General features: G+C 39.5%; 1 protein-coding gene across 1 annotated transcript; it reads right to left on the reverse strand.

The window, feature by feature from the left end:
• Positions 1-371: 371 nt before the first annotated feature.
• On the reverse strand, positions 372-11,939 carry ART4 (ADP-ribosyltransferase 4 (inactive) (Dombrock blood group)). Its single transcript, XM_036865897.1, is given in 5 exon segments — positions 372-761; positions 8,264-8,972; positions 9,118-9,140; positions 11,377-11,476; positions 11,478-11,939. Coding segments are annotated over 5 exon segments (954 nt in total). The 5' UTR covers positions 11,508-11,939; the 3' UTR covers positions 372-669.
• Between the last annotated feature and the right edge of the window lie 5,082 nt (positions 11,940-17,021).

Consider the following 17,021-nt stretch of genomic DNA (forward strand, 5'->3'; position numbering starts at 1 on the left):
TCTCATTTGATGAATTTGTCCTTTGCTTTCTAACTCAAGAGTCTCTGATTTGTTCCTAATATTTAGGATCATTAAATAAAAAATAAGGGAAAATCATTGTATTCATCATAACACTCCTTCAATTGTTTAAGATAGAAAATTTAATTCAAATTATTGAAGCAAAGATATAATTTATTGATTTATGTCATGAAAAAGCCCATGGTATCCAGTTTCAGGCACAGCTGGATTTAGGGGCACATAGACTCTCACCAAGATTCACTTTCTTTTCATTTCTCAGCTCTTCTTTCATTGTGTTAGCCCCATTCTCAGGAAGATAGAGTCTCTCTTCTCAGTGGCAAGATAGCTGCTAGCGATTCTAGGCTCATATTCTGCTTTCACTAATCTCCACTCAAAAAAAAAAAAAAAATGGCCCCCACCCCACTCCCAGCCCCAATTCCAATAAAGTACCCTGATTATGTCTCACAGGCTCAGGTTGAGTCATTTTCTACCCAACATGAATCTCTGTATCCATGAAGAAGAAATATACCTACAGGTCTACCCATAGGCAGTGGACTGAGCCAGCTCTGAATCAGCTGATAGCTGGGCAGAATGATTCTTTACGGGTATACAGGGTGCCCTGACTGGAATAAAGCAAAAGGGTACAGGGAAGGCAAAAACCACAACCTTCCTTTATGCTCTACTTTTGGAAGAGATGATGACACAGGTCAAAAATGAGAGAGAAGCAATAACTACGGGAGTAGGGATGCACTTTTTGCTGGAAGCTGTGAAAACAAAAAAACATAAAAAGAGTTAGAGATGTTTTAGGTAGCAGAGATTTTTTTTAAAAAACCACCTCATTTCTCCTTTGGTTCACTTTTTAAACTTAGAAAATTCCTAACAAAAATATTTGAAGCTAGCAATTTTTTAAAAATTAATTTATTTTTTATACGGCAGGCTCTTATTATCTATTTTATACATATTAGTGTATACATGTCAGTCCCAGTCTCCCAATTCATCCCACCTGCCCTGCCACTTTCCCCCCTTGGTGTCCCCACGTTTGTTCTCTACATCTGTGTCTGTATTTCTGCCTTGCAAACCAGTTCATCTGTACCATTTTTCTAGACTCCACATATATGCTTTAATATATGATATTTGTTTTTCTCTTTCTGACTTACTTCACTCTGTATGACAGTCTCTAGGTCCATCCACGTGTCTACAAATGACCCAATTTCGTTCCTTTTTGTGGCTGAGTAATATTCCATTGTATATATATATACCACATCTTCTTTATCCATTCGTCTGTTGATGGGCATTTAGGTTGCTTTCATGACCTGGCTATTGTAAATGGTGTGAAGCTAGCCACTTTAAAAAAAATATTCTCTCTTAGAGTTCTCTAACTGACAGCTTGCTTATTTTGCAGATGATAAAACGGGTACCAAGAGGTTAAGAGGTGTACCTCAGGTACCCAGCAAGTTGGGGGTAGAGATCTCCAGATTTCCCATCTTTATCATCATCAGCAGAAGAATTATTACCATTACCATCATCCCCATCTTAATTATCACCATCTTTATCACCATTATGAAAGTGAACATTGATTAAAGGCTTACTCTGTGCTGGGATCATTTTAAGCTCTTGCTATAAATTAACTCATTTAATCCACACAAAAACTATGAGGCATTTATCCTCATTATCCTCATTTTTTAGTTGATAAAACTGTGACACAGAGATGTGAAGAAACTTGTCAAACATCACGCATCTAGTAAGTAGTGTAGGCAGCCATCAAACTTAGGCAGTCTGGCTCAACTCTGTATTTTTAACCACTGTGTTATCTCTCCATATATTGCATGTCCATTCATCAAATTTTTTTTATTACAAGGTGAGCAAAAAAAATTCACACAGTCCTGTTTGGTGTGTGTGTGTGTGTGTGTGTATACTGCCTACACATACACACTCTTCATGGGAAAGGTTAGCAGCCACTAAGATGTGGCTGATGGAAGAAACACTGAAATATAAAAAATTATTGTCAGGTATAACTACTAATTGGGAGTACAATGGGATAAGGATATAGAATGAGATGGAAGATGTAAACCTTTAAAAAATGCCCTAGGGCTTCCCTGGTGGTGCAGTGGTTAGGAGTCGGCCTGCCAATGCAGGGGACACGGGTTCAAGCCCTGGTCCAGGAGGATCCCACGTGCCGCGGAGCAGCTAAGCCCGTGGGCCACGGCTGCTTAGCCTGCGCTCTAGAGCCCACGAGCCACAACTACTGAGCCCACGTGCCTAGAGCCTGTGCTCCGCCACAAGAGAAGCCACTGCAATGAGAAGCCCGTGCACGCGGTGAGGAGTAGCCCCCGCTCGCCACAACTAGAGAGGGCCCCATGTGCAGCAACGAAGACCCAATGCAGCCAAAAATAAAATAAATAAAATAAATAAATAAAAATTTAAAAATGCTCTAAAGAGTGGAATCTCCTTTTCAACCAGCCTTTGCTGATTATTTAGCATAGAAAAGACATTTGAGGTAGAAAATCATTCAACTTTGTGATTGCCTCAATTGTTTGATGACCATATTGTTTGATAGGATGATCAGATGATGGGGAAATACTTTTCCATTACTTCCACGTAATATATAAGATCCCTTGAGTTTCCTGGAATTTCTATTTGGAAAATTACCAACAGTAATTTTCAAAACCCCACTTTTCTTAGATAAGAAAAATTAATAATGCATACTTATTTCTAAGCTTTTGTCAAAGTTTGTGTTAAAATTGTATTATCTGAATTCTCACAGGGACCTAGGAACGATCAATACCACTTTAGCAGGTCACTCCTTAGAATGATTCTTAAGCATTTTCTGTTTTGTTTTCTCTTCATTGAGGCTAGAGATCACACAGACCTCTAACCCCACCCTTTCTCACTTTTTCATGGGATAAGATTCTACTGAAGAGTTGTCAGCAACTGATTGACAAGGAAACAATGTAACAGAAAGATTATGATTTGAGGGTGTAATTGGCTTTGGTATTGAAGCTCTACCCCTAGATGCTTGACTGTGATCATTTTTGTTACTTTCATTGGGCCTCAGTTTTCTCACCTGTAAAATGAGAGCACCTCCAGGTTTTTGGAAATACTAGGATCACCACCACTACTCTTCACTTTGCTTCACTGTGATTATGCTAATGTTCAAGTAAGAGACAAATATAGAGACATTACTATGTGGTAATCATACTCACCCTTCAAAACCACCTCTTAAGCTCCCTTCATAATAACTAGGATATTAAAAATAGCTCATTTCAATTTTATTTTCTCAGGTTAAAGTAACTTTTCTTTCCTAACTCTCTTGATACTTTTTCTCTACCTCTCATACGGTCATTATCATTTCTACCTCACATTATTATTATTATTTTCACACAGGCAGACAATATATTTAGGAGAATAAATGAAAAAAATCTGTGAATTAAATGAATTACAATCTACAAAATTTCTCATTTCAGAACAACTCACATTAACTTTACTTTTGTATTTGTCTTTACTTTTCTTCTAGACTATTCAATGCTTTTTATTCCCTCTGTCCCTAGGACAGTACTTTTCAAATTGGAGGTTGTGATCCCATTAATGGTTTGTGACATCAATTCAGTAGGTCATGGCCATCAATCTTTAATAATGTAATAAAATAGGTTAAGATAAAAAACACTAGTTAAATGAATGTGAAAAGATCAACTATTATCTTGTTATATATACATTTGTGTGAACCTATTTGTATATTTATATGAATGTGAAGTGTGTTTATAATGTCAATAGTCAGAGTCACAGAAGATTGAAACCAATTGTAGGTTCTCAATAACATTTTTTTTTTTTTTAATTTTTATTTATTTATTTATTTATTTTTATGGCTGTGTTGGGTCTTCGTTTCTGCGCGAGGGCTTTCTCCAGATGTGGCAAGTGGGGGCCACTCTTCATCACGGTGCGCAGGCCTCTCACTATCGCGGCCTCTCTTGTTGCGGAGCACAGGCTCCAGACGCGCAGGCTCAGCAATTGTGGCTCACAGGCCCAGCCGCTCCGCGGCATGTGGGATCCTCCCAGAGCAGGGCCTGAACCCGTGTCCCCTGCATTAGCAGGCAGACTCCCAACCACTGCGCCACCAGGGAAGCCCTCAATAACATTTTTGAATGGCAAAATAAATCTCCTGAAAGTGACCTACAGAGAAAATTGTCCTGGACTTTTTGTCAGAAAAAATGGGAAAGGGTCTCACTTTTGTTATTTATAGCCTGCTTGAATAATCTTACAAAAACCATTTAACCTTTCTAATCCTCAGTGCTCACATCATTATGGGGGGTCAATAGCCCAAAGTACAGGTGGTTGTAAGAATTAAACAGATAATGTGTGTGAAAGCCTTTTGTAAACTAAATTTCTATACAAATACCATTTTATTGGTGTATTATAACCTGAATTTGGTCACCTCTGCCTTAGGTATATAGTCTGGTGAGAAATGCATAATTATTATGCCTTTTATCTCATGAAGTCTGAATCTGTGAGTTAGATTGTTCAGAAATACATATTCAATCTCTTGAAAAAAGCAAAAAAAAAAAAGGTAAAAGTGACATGCAGTATATCTAGTTAATCTTATTTGGTGGTAAATGTTATCTATAACCTCTTTCTGTCAAAATTTAGAGTGATGAGTGTTATTCTTTTAGAATGTTGTCTATGGAACTTCCCTGGTGGTCCAGTGGTTAAGACTCCGTGCTTCCACTGAAGGGGTCCCGGGTCCGATTCCTGGTGGGGGAACTAAGATCCCGCAAGCCGCATGGCATGGCCAAAAAAAATGTATTTCTTCTGTCTCTTCCTTTCTTTCTATTCTAACTGTCAATATTACTGAAGTAGACATTTGTGCTATTAAACTATTATCCCGGCTCCATGTGCAAAGTACTTTCCCAGAATTTTTCAATTGTGTTTGAGAGGGTGTGTAACAAGTGCTATCGCAACATTCCCTCCAGGCAAGTATTGCCCCCATATTATAAATGAAGAAACAGGCTCAGATTTGTCATTTGCACAAGGCCACAGAGCTACTAACATATGCCCAGCTCTCACTGGTTCCACCATCTCTGCTCTACCCATCATGCCCTGTGGTCTCCAGATTCATCCAATTACTTATTCTTTCATCCATTCGTCTGAGACAGACATGCTACTTCAAGGTAAGTGTGATGCCACAAATTGGGAAAATTACTTTGGGATAACTGAAGCCCAGAGTAAAAGAAAATAGGAAACAGTAGGTTAATAAAATAAAGACTTATAATGGTAATAGTAATAGTAGCTAAAGAGTTTTGATTACTTACTTACATGTGTCACATACAGTTCTAAGAGCTTTTGCATGCGTTCATTCGTTTTCTCTTCACCAGAATCTTACAAGGTAAGTTTTATTTTTAAAAATTGTTCCCATTTTATATATAAAGAAACTGAGGCACAGAGAGACTCAGCCATTTGCCTGTATTCTCACTGCTAGTAACTGGCAAGATTAGCATGTAAAACCACACTGACTACAAACAATTGACTACATTTTTTCTAGAAGCATGCTTAAGAATTTTAATTATGTGAAACATTTTCGCAAATAAACCCCTCTTCTTTGTGAGTCCAATGATACAGAACAGAGCATGTATTTGAGTGTCTACAGATTTTTGGCACAGATTATTTTGCTGAAAGAAGCAACATTTAAGGACAAATAACTAACATAACATATTTTGAGTCTTCCAATGGGCCTGAAAACATGTTTCTATGGTAACAAGTATAGGTCATGGGAGGGGTGAGAGAAGAATTAGAAGAAAAAGCTATTAGTTTAGAATGTCTTAAACAATTTTTCTTTTGCCAACTCACTCCCATCAATGTGTTATGCTACCAATTTGACCTCTTGACTCTTTGAAGGCCACAGATTCCTAGGAACTCTTTGAACTTGAGAACTTCAGTTACAGCTTAATGGAAGCAATTTTGAAATACATTGAAGGACTGGGGAAGCTCTGCTCTTTGATCTACCGTCTCTTCATTGGGAGAACTGCAGTGTCCCTGGTTGACCCATTTTAAATGCCTTCATGTTGCTTTTCACATATTGCGTCTGTCAGATTAAAAGGGAACTGGAGGAGGAAACATAAGTCACTGGCTCACAGGGACTTTTGGGGACATAGAATAGTTTGTGGCTTCTGCTGGTGAAAAGATCGAAAGGAGAAGAAACAGTTTCCTGAGAGGATTCCAGTTTCATGAGAAATTAGATCCTGTGAATTCCCCAGGCTGAGGTCAACGGTTAGTCCAGGTGATTGGTCAGAAGTCAAGTGGGCAACAGCACCCATCTAGAAAAACAGGGCTGGGGAGACCACTGACCTTACTCCCTCCCAGTGAAGGACTCTCAGATAAGAAAAACATGCCGTCTCCCTTCTCCCATTGTTCATGTTTGCATCAATCTAATACTGCTCCAGGATGTTGCAATAAGCAGAGTGTTACTTATCAGTTAATGGAAATGACTGTTTCTGGCCTTACAGATAGGCCAGAGTGAGCAGGACCTTGACCTCAGTGTGGATGCCAGTTTGAGAACATTTGCAACACTGCAGCCCTGACGTGTTGAGAAATGCTGACAGGCTGAATTATTAACAGCAGCAGTGATGATGGGGTAGAGGAAGATTTGGGAATATTTCAAAGGTAGACCCTGTAGCTGGGCTGCAGTTGACTTTGAGTGTAAACGAATGCATATGTGGATAAGGACAGTCTTCCTCTTTCGGAATCAAACAGGGTACAGCATTTGCTACCGAATTTGCACAGCATTTGCTCTGTCAAACGACTGTGGCTGGCAACATACAAGGATAAAATGGAATCAGTCACATGTTTTTCTAAAAAGAGACTAACATATTTTTATTGTGATAACCCTCATTTCTCCTGCTTTGGTTCATTTTTCACAATGTCACCAAGGATCTTGCTACAATACTCATCTGATTGATACTCCATTCCTTACAGACTTCTAATGGTTTCTCACTACTTACAGCATGAAGTTTGAAAGTCCTTGGCATGGAATACGAGAGTTTTTTTTTTAAACAATCTGGCCCCATCAGAACTCTCCAGCCCCTATGAGTCTCCTACTTCCTTTCTACTCTTGGCCTCTTCCTCTGTCCTACACACCCTACATTCCAGCCATCCAGAATTTCAAAATTTCCCTGAAGATACCAGGCTGTTTGAAATCTCTGTGATTCAATATATGCTTTTTTCTGCTTGAAATGACTTTTTCTCTCTTTTTTCACTGAAGACCCCCATTCCTACTTCAAGTCTCAAGTGGTCTCCTATTGTGAAGCCTTCTCACTTTCCCCAGAGAGAACGAGCAGCTTCCTTCACCGAGCAACCATAACCATTGCTTAAACATCTGGTGTATACTTAGTGCTCTTGTGTGTAGACATTTGTTCATATTTCCACTTCTCATTAGACTAAAAATCCTCCTAGGATAGTAATTTTGCTTTATTCATTTTGTATCGCCTGGGTCCTCCTATCCCAGTTCCTGGAACAGAGAAGACGATTAATAGATAGGAGTGGATGAATAAATCACACCTCCTGCTTTATTTTTAGCACTTCTTGTTCATGAAATGACCATGACAAAAAATGAGCTTGAGGGAGAAGGTAAAATGCTATATTTTATGCACTACCTTTTCCAGTAGAGATACTTACTCTCTCTGTCTAGAATGCCCCGTATATCCGTGCCATTGCAAAGCACATTTTCCTACAGGTAGGTGAGGAGAAAGAAGAGAGGAGAAACCAAGAAACAAGGTGAGTTTTCTCTAATCTGCCAATTCCACCATTACTGAAGGCCAATATCCATGTTTTTGGCCTTTTTCCCCCAAGCTCACTCAGAAAAACAACTTTTATAAAAGAATAGTGATGTAGAAAATAAATTTATGGTTACCAGGAGGGAAAATGGGGGGAGGGATAAATTGGGAGATTTGGATTGATGTATACACCCTACTATATATAAAATAGCTAACTAATAAGGACCTACTGTATAGCACAGGGACCTCTACTCAATACTCTATAATGACCTATATGGGAAAAGAATCTAAAAAAGAGTGGATATATGTATATGTATAACTGATTCACTTTGCTGTACACCTGAAACTAACACAACATTGTAAATCAACTATACTCCAATAAAAATTTTAAAAAGAGAAAGAAAAAATTAAAATTAATAAATAAATATTTCTTTGAAAAGATTAAAAAATAAATGGTGGCCTGCAATCCTGGTAAAAGTGGATTCAATTTGGATCAATAACAATACCTTTTAGCAGCTGACAGTTATACGTGCTCTGGGTCCCAGCTGACCGCAATTGCAACCAATTTCCTCTTGGGTGGTAGCTCGTATTTACAACTTCAAACAGCTCATAGGGAGGGACCAGGACCTCCTTCTTGAGAGAGAAGTCTTGTACAGGTGCCCCCAGGCAGGTCAATATGGTAAACAGAGTTTGGTCCCCAAACTTCTGTGCCTCTTCTCTCAGGAGAGAGGTGGAGAGGAATTGGCCAAAGCGAATGGTGGCACCCATGGGGGCTTCCAAGTAAACGCCCTTCACCTCATGGTGCACCTCATAACACGGAGAGTCATTCCTTGTGACAATCTCTTTCCTCAGCAGCTGGATTGCCGTGGTCAGGTAGTAGTGTAGATATTTGAAATGGAATGAATGTTTATATTGCTGGGGAGACCCAGCAGCACTGGCCATGGCTCTGGAGAAGTCTGAACGAACACTGTCGTTTGATGAATAAACCAAGATGGCCACAGCATGTGTAATAGTCATGTTCTCAGGGAGAGCTTTTCCTTGTCTCAACCAGGTTAAGTGTGCACGTTGCCAGACCCTGTGGTAATTCCTACCAGATTCTAGTTCTTTTGTAAAATAATCCCCTTGAATCAGGTCCTCCATGACTTGTTGGCTGCAGCCTTGGTACTGATCATCAAAGGAACTTGGTGCCAAGTCAAAGTCAATTTTAACTGCGACCTATAAGGAAAGAAAAATCTTGATTTAATTTTTCAAATCCGATGGTGAATCTTGTTGACCTGAAGTAAATAGAGTGCCAGGTATTTCTGCAGCAAAGATAGGTCTATTCAGGATCAGCAGAGAGTTGCAATTCAGGTTCTGTGACTGCGGTGCGCCATGTACAAGTCCCTACAGGGCAAGGGAAGAAGAATGCTTTCATAGAGAAGAAAAGGAAGATGGGAGGGTATAGTAAACAAAGAGTTCATGGCTTTACATTCGCCCAGTCCTTGCCAGGAAAGAAGAGGTGTTTTTCTTCTTCCTGTTGGACTCTGCTATGTCGCAGGGCATGAGAGCTCCCCTTTCTGGTCTCCCGACTCTATTTAATTGAAGTTTCTGTTTTTTAAATTTTTATGGTGTGGTAGAAGATTTGCTACACTGTATAAGACCAAGCTGTCTGCTCAAAATCAGTATTTGCTGAAGTAAGTTTCACTCATAACCATTACACTGATCCAGTCCTTCCTGTATCTGTGACCCATGCTAGATGTTGAATTTGGTTTGACAAATATTACTGAAAGCACAAAAAATCCTCATCTCCCCACGGAGGAAGTGATCCTTTTTGTATCAGTGAAAACAGTCTTTTTGCATATTGAGTATTTTGAAGAAAAAAATTAATAATCAAAGTTTAATTATACTATGTTTCCTCTCCTAACCCCTTCACATTCTCACACGGGTGTTATAAGGAATATCTCTTTTATGAATACCTAAAACCTATATTAAGTCTTTGGCTTTGATTTAAGAAAAGACTTACGTGATGAGTAATGTTGGGTTCTCCAAGGGGCCCCCCAGTAAATGACAACCCTCTCCTCTGCTCAGGACTTGAAATATGAAGGCTAAAATATAATTTTTACTAGTGAATGAGAACACGTTGGAGCACCCATCTTTAGGTCTGATGGCTGGTGGGCTTGTTAAGGGTAAACCCCAGAATGAGCTGACTTGCCCACTTAGCTGCAGGCAGTATTGGATTGCAGCCTATCTAGGTGAGATTCTTGTCGTGGGAGGAACACAGAACTCATGCCTTTTGCCATTGGGTTAATTCTCAGGAGGAAGAAGCGCAAACACAGCATATCCAGTTATTCTTCCTGACGTTACCAGTCAAGTAACGTCTGTCCACCTCCAGGGGAGCGATGTGAGGAAAGGGTTGGACAGAGGTCAGTGGGGTTCCTGGTAAAGTCCTTCTTAGAAACCAGGAGTGGGAAAAAGACATTTTCTCATGGGTAGCCAATGGAATATTACTTATTGATACCCAGTGCATATTAAATTAAAGTTAGAGATTTGAAGACAAGTTCATTACATATCATCCGTTCATAATTGAGAGCCATATTTTTCAGTTATGTAAATTTCAAGGTGTTTCCTTCTTGGCAAAGAAATGATGCTTTCCTAATGAACAGTACTTACTAAGGAACATATTAAGAGATAAAATTCCATCCAGTGAATGTCAACAGTGTTGTAGCTGGAACTCCAAAGCATACCATTTGGTATTTTTACTATGTTATTTATGGTGAGAAGTCATCTAGTTGTGTGTAAACTGGAACAAAATTTTAAGACTGCTTAAATGATTTTAACCGATAATTCTTTATAGCAGATTTGCAAATAGTTCTACAGAATCTATTTAAGCCAAAACAAAATAAAAAATACCTTCTATCAAACCTTGTAAACTCCAAAACTTTAATCTATTACTAGATATCAAATGGGTATTCTGTTTTCTTTCTTTCTTTTTTTTTTTTTAAAGTTGAGAGTTATGTTTTATTCGGTGGGAATTTTTAGGACTTCAAGCCCGGGAGATGGCATCTCAAGTAACCCCAAGAGAACTGCTCTGAGGAGGTGAGGGGGGAGCTAGGATATATAGGAGTTTTGTAACAAAGGGCAGGTACTCGGAACATGAAAAGATTACTGTTAATTAAAGAAAACCAGACATTAAAATTAAGGAATTTAGTGCTGTTCTATTTATGGGAAGATGCAAGAGTCTGGGCTCACTGAAACTGTTTTCTCTTAACATTAGGTTATTTTTCATTATATAGAACTTTATAATGCCTCTTTTGAGTTGATCCATATGACACAGGATAAAGCCAAATAGACTTGGTTGATTTTGCTTTGTCCTACAGAAGCAATGTTTTACTTAAATTTTATGGAGAATCAAGAAAAAAATGCTATGCCTCTAGCTTCTGTGATGCCAAATCTGTAAACTGTAAAGAACTCCACTATTTTTAATAATCGTTTTCAACCCTCTTTGCCAGCATTACTTGTTAGTTAAATGTCTAAGTGAAATTATATCCCAAGGGACTAAAGGTCATCTAAAGGTTGCACCAGGAGAATGCTCCATTGGAGCCCTGATCATAAAGAGATCACCTCCTCCGTGGTAACTCACCGTGGGTCTCTGCGACTTGAGCACAGCAGGCAGGAGAGGAAGTTTGCCCTCTTAGGAGCCAGATTCTCACCCTCGGGGGCTGCAGTATTGGGAGAAGAATCCTTTCTGCATCTGTTGGTCAAGGGCAGCATTTGTTGGTGTTTAAAGCACTTCTTCTTCGCCTTGCAGCTTCATCCTGAAATCAGTTTCTCAGGGTGCTCCTTTGGGGTTTTCTTTTTGGGTGAGTCCTCAGCAAGACCTTCCTCGCCTATGTCTATGTTGAGACTTCTGTTGACCACCACCAACTAGCAGTTTCCAAGGGAGCAATCAACTCCAACTGACTTGCAAAGCTGAAATCTCTGTTGAATAGCCAACCTTGTGCACCAAATAGGGATTCTGTAGTGAACTCAAATTAAGTCCTCCAACTTAAAAAAATCCTGATCTAGTCTCTATGCCGGGAATTCCAAAGTCTTGTTAAGAGTCAGGATCAACCAGCTTAGCCTTAACTTTCTTAAGAAGGCAAGAAGGGGCTTCCTTGGTGGCACAGTGATTAAGAATCCACCTGCCAATGCAGGGGACACGGGTTCGAGACCTGGTCAGGGAAGATCCCACATGCCGCGGAGCAACAAAGCCCCTGCACCACAACTACTGAAGCCCTACGCCTAGAGCCCGTGCGCACCGCAACAATGAGTAGCCCCCGCTCTCTGCAACTGGAGAAAACCCACATGCAGCAACAAAGACCCAACGCAGCCAAAAATGAATAAATAAATAAATAAAAGAAAAAAAAGGCGGCAGGAAAAGGCATGCACCGTATGGTGTTTGGGGCCAAGTGGTTTTATCCTGAGCTGCAGCCTTTGAGTGATATGATTGGCTCGTGCAGGTCCCTGGGAAGATGCCACCTCAAGGGTGTGCCTATGGTTGGGCTCATCTGGTACTGCTGATAGGCCCTGCCACGAGGGACTGCCACGAAGCAAACAGTAGGGTTACTGCCAAAAAGAAAGCTCTCTTTGTTGCTTTTCCACTGCACGTTTGAAATCGTCCATTCTAGAAATTATACCTGTTCAGATCACAGATCTTCTATGTTTTCTCTTCTAAAGGCATCAGGTTCTCAATCCACACTGTTTCAGTCTGTAGCGAATCCAAATGACCACTGTCAGAAGACAGCCTCTGAGCAGCCGACAGCACTCAAAAGTGGGTGACATCGATCAAGAACAGGTTCCAGCGTGCTGTGTTCATTCAGCATAAATGTCCTATGAAACACTATCTCTTAGACACTTCCCTTTCTAGTCTGAACATCCTTCCTCTGTTCCCAGTGCTTGGGGTAATTGTTTTTCTTGCAAATCTTTCCCACTTACACTTTCCGATTCATTATTTAACTGTGAAGGGAAATGAAATCTTGTTCTTGGAAATTCTGGTATTTTTTTCAGCAACAGTAAATATTTTTAAACTAAATTTTCTGATAATCACAGCAGTTATGTCTCATAACAAAAGTTCAGAATATCTAGAAAAGTATAAAGGAGGAAACAAAATTACCCATAACCCATCATCTGGAAAAAGGTACTATTTAGATTTAGATTTTGGTTTTACACACACACACACACATTCTAGGACTGAAATAATGTGTGCAATTCTGAATGCTGTTTTTTCCCTTATTTTTTTCTTCTACATCTTATGTTTCCCTTTTTAAAAAATTGAAGTATAATTGATTTCCCTTAATGTTTTAATGTAAGCATGCCCACATGTAACTTAATACTTACTGAAAACAAGTTTTTTTATGGCTGTACAATATTCTACCATCAGTGCTACCATGCAGTGAAATATGGGGTGGATCCATGGACTATACTGTCACAAAAACAGATTGGTGAATAGGACACGGACTCCTGAGAAAGACAAGTCAGTTCAATTCCTGGCTCTCCTACTTGATGTTTGACCTCATGTAAGGTACTTAGTTTCTCTGTTCCTCAGTTTCCTCATACGGTTTTTTGTTTTGTTTTGTTTTTTTGGTCTCACCGTGCAGCATGCAGGATCTTAGTTCCCGGACCGGGGATCGAACCTGGGCCCCCTGCAGTGGAAGCCCGGAGTCTTAGCCACTGAACCACCAGGGAAGTCCCTCCTCAATTTGTTAAGGGGAGATAATAATAGTACTTACCTCTCTGAATGCTTTGATACATTTATAACCCTTTAACAGCACCTGGCACTGAGAAATTTTTTAATAAATAAAAACATTATTATTTGTACCAAAACATTCTTATTTGTACCAAAGTTTATTGAATAAATGTATTACATTTAGCCTGTTTTCAACTTTGTACTATTACAAACAATGACTTATGAACATGTTTTGGACATAAATCTTTGTGTGCTTTTCTTCTTGCAATTTTAAGACACAATTTAGAGATGTGATCACTTATCAATGAAATGTATATAGTTTTGGACTTTACTGAAAACATGAGTAGTGTATGAAAATATCCCTTTAAGATTTTAATAGTTTCTTAAGATTCCTTGTGTATCACTGTTAATTTGGGACTGACTGAGGTTTCATGAAGAGAACTAAAATTAGAGTCCAAAAAACTTGGATTATGGTCTAGTTCTACAGGTTGTAGCTGAGTTAACTTAAAAAAAAACCGTGCAAGCTGTGCTGAGCTTCAGTTTCCTTAACCTTGTAGAGTTGTCAAAAATAAATATGTGATAATAATTACCTTGTCTGGAGAGTGGTACTGTGCTTCAAGGCCTTTTGGTATGTTATCTCAACCCACAATACAACTATAAGGAAGAGATAGTTTTAACCTCCACTTTATGGGTGTATTTGCTGAAACTCTGTGAGGGCAAATAACTTGTCAGTGATCGCAGGCGGTTTCCTCTTACCTCCCTGGCCCACTGTCTCCAAAATTCTAAAGGACTCTAAGTGTCTTTTTTTTTTTTTTGTGCCGCGTGGCTTGCCGGATCTTAGTTCCCCAACCAGGGACTGAACGCGGGCCCTCGGCAGTGACAGCGCCCAATCCTAACCACTGGACGGCCAGGGAACTTCCTTGTTAACTGTCATTTTATTATTATTGTCTGTGAAGGTTTTGTTGATTTTCCTAATGTGACTGCCGCTTCCAAAATAAGACCACTAGGGGGCAGCAGGAACCTTTGTAATCTTTTTGTACAGCTGGAATTTAAAGGTCGGGGGGAGGAGGGAGGGAGGAAGAGCGAGACAGAGAGACAGAGAGAAAAGAGACTGAGACAGAAGAAGGGAAAGAGGAAGGGAAGCAAGAGAACACCAACAGTAATATCTGGGTAGGGAAAGGCCACAGGTCTGGTGTGTGAGTGTGTGTATAGTTTTGATTAAAATAAAGTTTTCTGACAATGTTTAGAGTCATTGAAAAAAATCATCTTTTGCCTTGAGGGTTATTTTATTAAAGTTCCCATGAGAAAATTTAATATTAGTTAATTTAGAGCTTGATGTTCACCCAGTTACCATTTTCTTAATGGTGCCCAGTTCTTCAAAATGCAATCTGCTGTCTTGATGGGTAAAAGGGATATGGGTCTTGAAGTTGTACAGAACTGTGTTGGTATTTTGCTTCCATGATTTCCCAGCTTTTGTGAATCTGAATAAGTAATGTCAGTTCTCCGCCTCAACTTCTTTATATATAAAAGCCAAGATGACAATGCCACTCTTTCAGGGTCGTGTTGGCAATGAAATTGAGATACTCTGTAAAATATCATGGAATGGATCCATGAACTATACTGTCTCAGAAGCAGATTGACTGATGAATAGAACATGAGTTCTTGAGAAAGATACTTCCGCTCAATCCCGTGTTCTATCACTTCCTTAACATTTGACCCAGGCAAGTATTTTACCTTTCTGCTCTGCAGTTTCCTCAGTTTCCTGATGCCACTGACACTTAGCAGGTGCTCAAAGCATGTTGGCTACTCAGATATTTGAAGACCAACAACTCACAGGGTGTTTAACAAAGTGAAAGTTAATTTCTATTAAATTTTTTATAAACAGCTGTTTAAGAAAATATTTTGCTGATTTTCTAGAATACATTCTGAACATTCTAGACCAGTTTTCTAAAGCTACTTTCGGAGCATGGGTTGAAGTAGTCACTAGTGAGCCTTTGAAGGGAGGTGGGTGGGGCATGTATCTTTTGCCACTGGCCTCAAGGTTTGGAAATGGCTCTCGGTATTCCTTGTTTGGATCTTACTGAACGCCTTGGACCTGAGTTAATTTAATGGAGGCACTGCCAGAAGTCCTTGTTATCCAAAGGAAAGTAGTTTGATAATGGTCTCAAAATTAGGTAGTCAGGATGGTTTTAACATTTTAACTTATCTGTTCCTTTACCCTCAAACTCTTATTGAAGTGAGCAAAACTCCTTCAATCATTTCATATTTTTTATAATTTTTTATTTAGATAAAATTTTAAACTTAGAGAAACATTGCAAGTTTCTGTACAGGAACATATGTATATCCAAGGAACTCCCATGCCCTATTGTAACTGAGCAGGACCCTATGGGGCCTTCCTGGTACAGACCCTGCCCCATATTTTCTGCTGTAGCTCCTCTTTAAAGTACCCAGATAAGAGTATCTCATGCATATTTTCCTGAGTTTTTCAGATGCTAAAAACCACCACCAAATGGAAGAAATTAACTACTTGATGATCATGAGAATGTAGCCCCCAGACCTACTGGGCACCTAAGGATTGATAAGGTTAACTGCCCTGTTACTCACCGTCAACCAATCAGAGAACAGTACATGAGCTGATCACATACTCTGGAACACCCCTTCCTTCACCCGCCTTTAAAAAGGCTCTGCTGAAACTCTTCAAGGAGTATGGGGTTTTTTAGGACATGAGCCATTCTACTTGCAAGGCCCTGCAATAAACCTTTCTCTGCTCCAAACTCTAATGTTTTGGTTTGTCTGGCCTCACTGTGGGTCAGGCACACGAACTGCATTCACACTATCCACATTCATCGATTGCTGACATTATATTTTGCCCCACTTGCTCTATCACTCTCTCTTTTTTTCTAAACCACTTGATAATAATTTGCAGACATCATGCCCTTTGTTAATCGATAAACTGAGGCATATTAAAAAATTTTAGGAGTTTGAGCAAAAATCAACTCACTCAAATTGGGCAGTTGCCAAACAGAAGTGGTTAGGAATGCTCCACTGAGAGGAACTGGGGAGAGACATATAGAGAAAAGATGAAAGCAAAGCAAGGAAATTGATTGGCTGTAGCTTAGCATCTGTCATATTTGGAAAAGCCTCATTGGCTGTTTGTGATGAGTAGTCCTTGGGTTTTGATTTCTCCACCTTGAGGCCAGTATAGACTTAGGTTTTGGCTTGTTTGCATAGGCTGCCAAGGTATTAGCACCACCTCAGTCTCATGGCCTCCTTGTTTAATTAATTTAACACCTGTAGGGGCAGAAATTTTTCCCTTCCTCCCTTATAGGGTCTTTGGCTGGTCATCTGAAAATTAAACTGATGTAAGACAAAGTAACAGGAGAAAAACAAATTTAATTTTGTATGTGTGGGATTCCCATAAAAAATATGAAATCCAAAGGCAGTCAGGTAATTGAGGCTTGTATGCCATTCTGGCTAAGGAATGGGATATGGCCCTGGGGCTTCAAAGGGGACAGGGCAAATCACAGGAAGATGAGAAGAGCAGATATTTGGTAATTAGA

Source organism: Balaenoptera musculus, chromosome 10, assembly GCF_009873245.2.
Source record: "Balaenoptera musculus isolate JJ_BM4_2016_0621 chromosome 10, mBalMus1.pri.v3, whole genome shotgun sequence".
NCBI classification, from domain to species: Eukaryota; Metazoa; Chordata; class Mammalia; order Artiodactyla; family Balaenopteridae; genus Balaenoptera; species Balaenoptera musculus.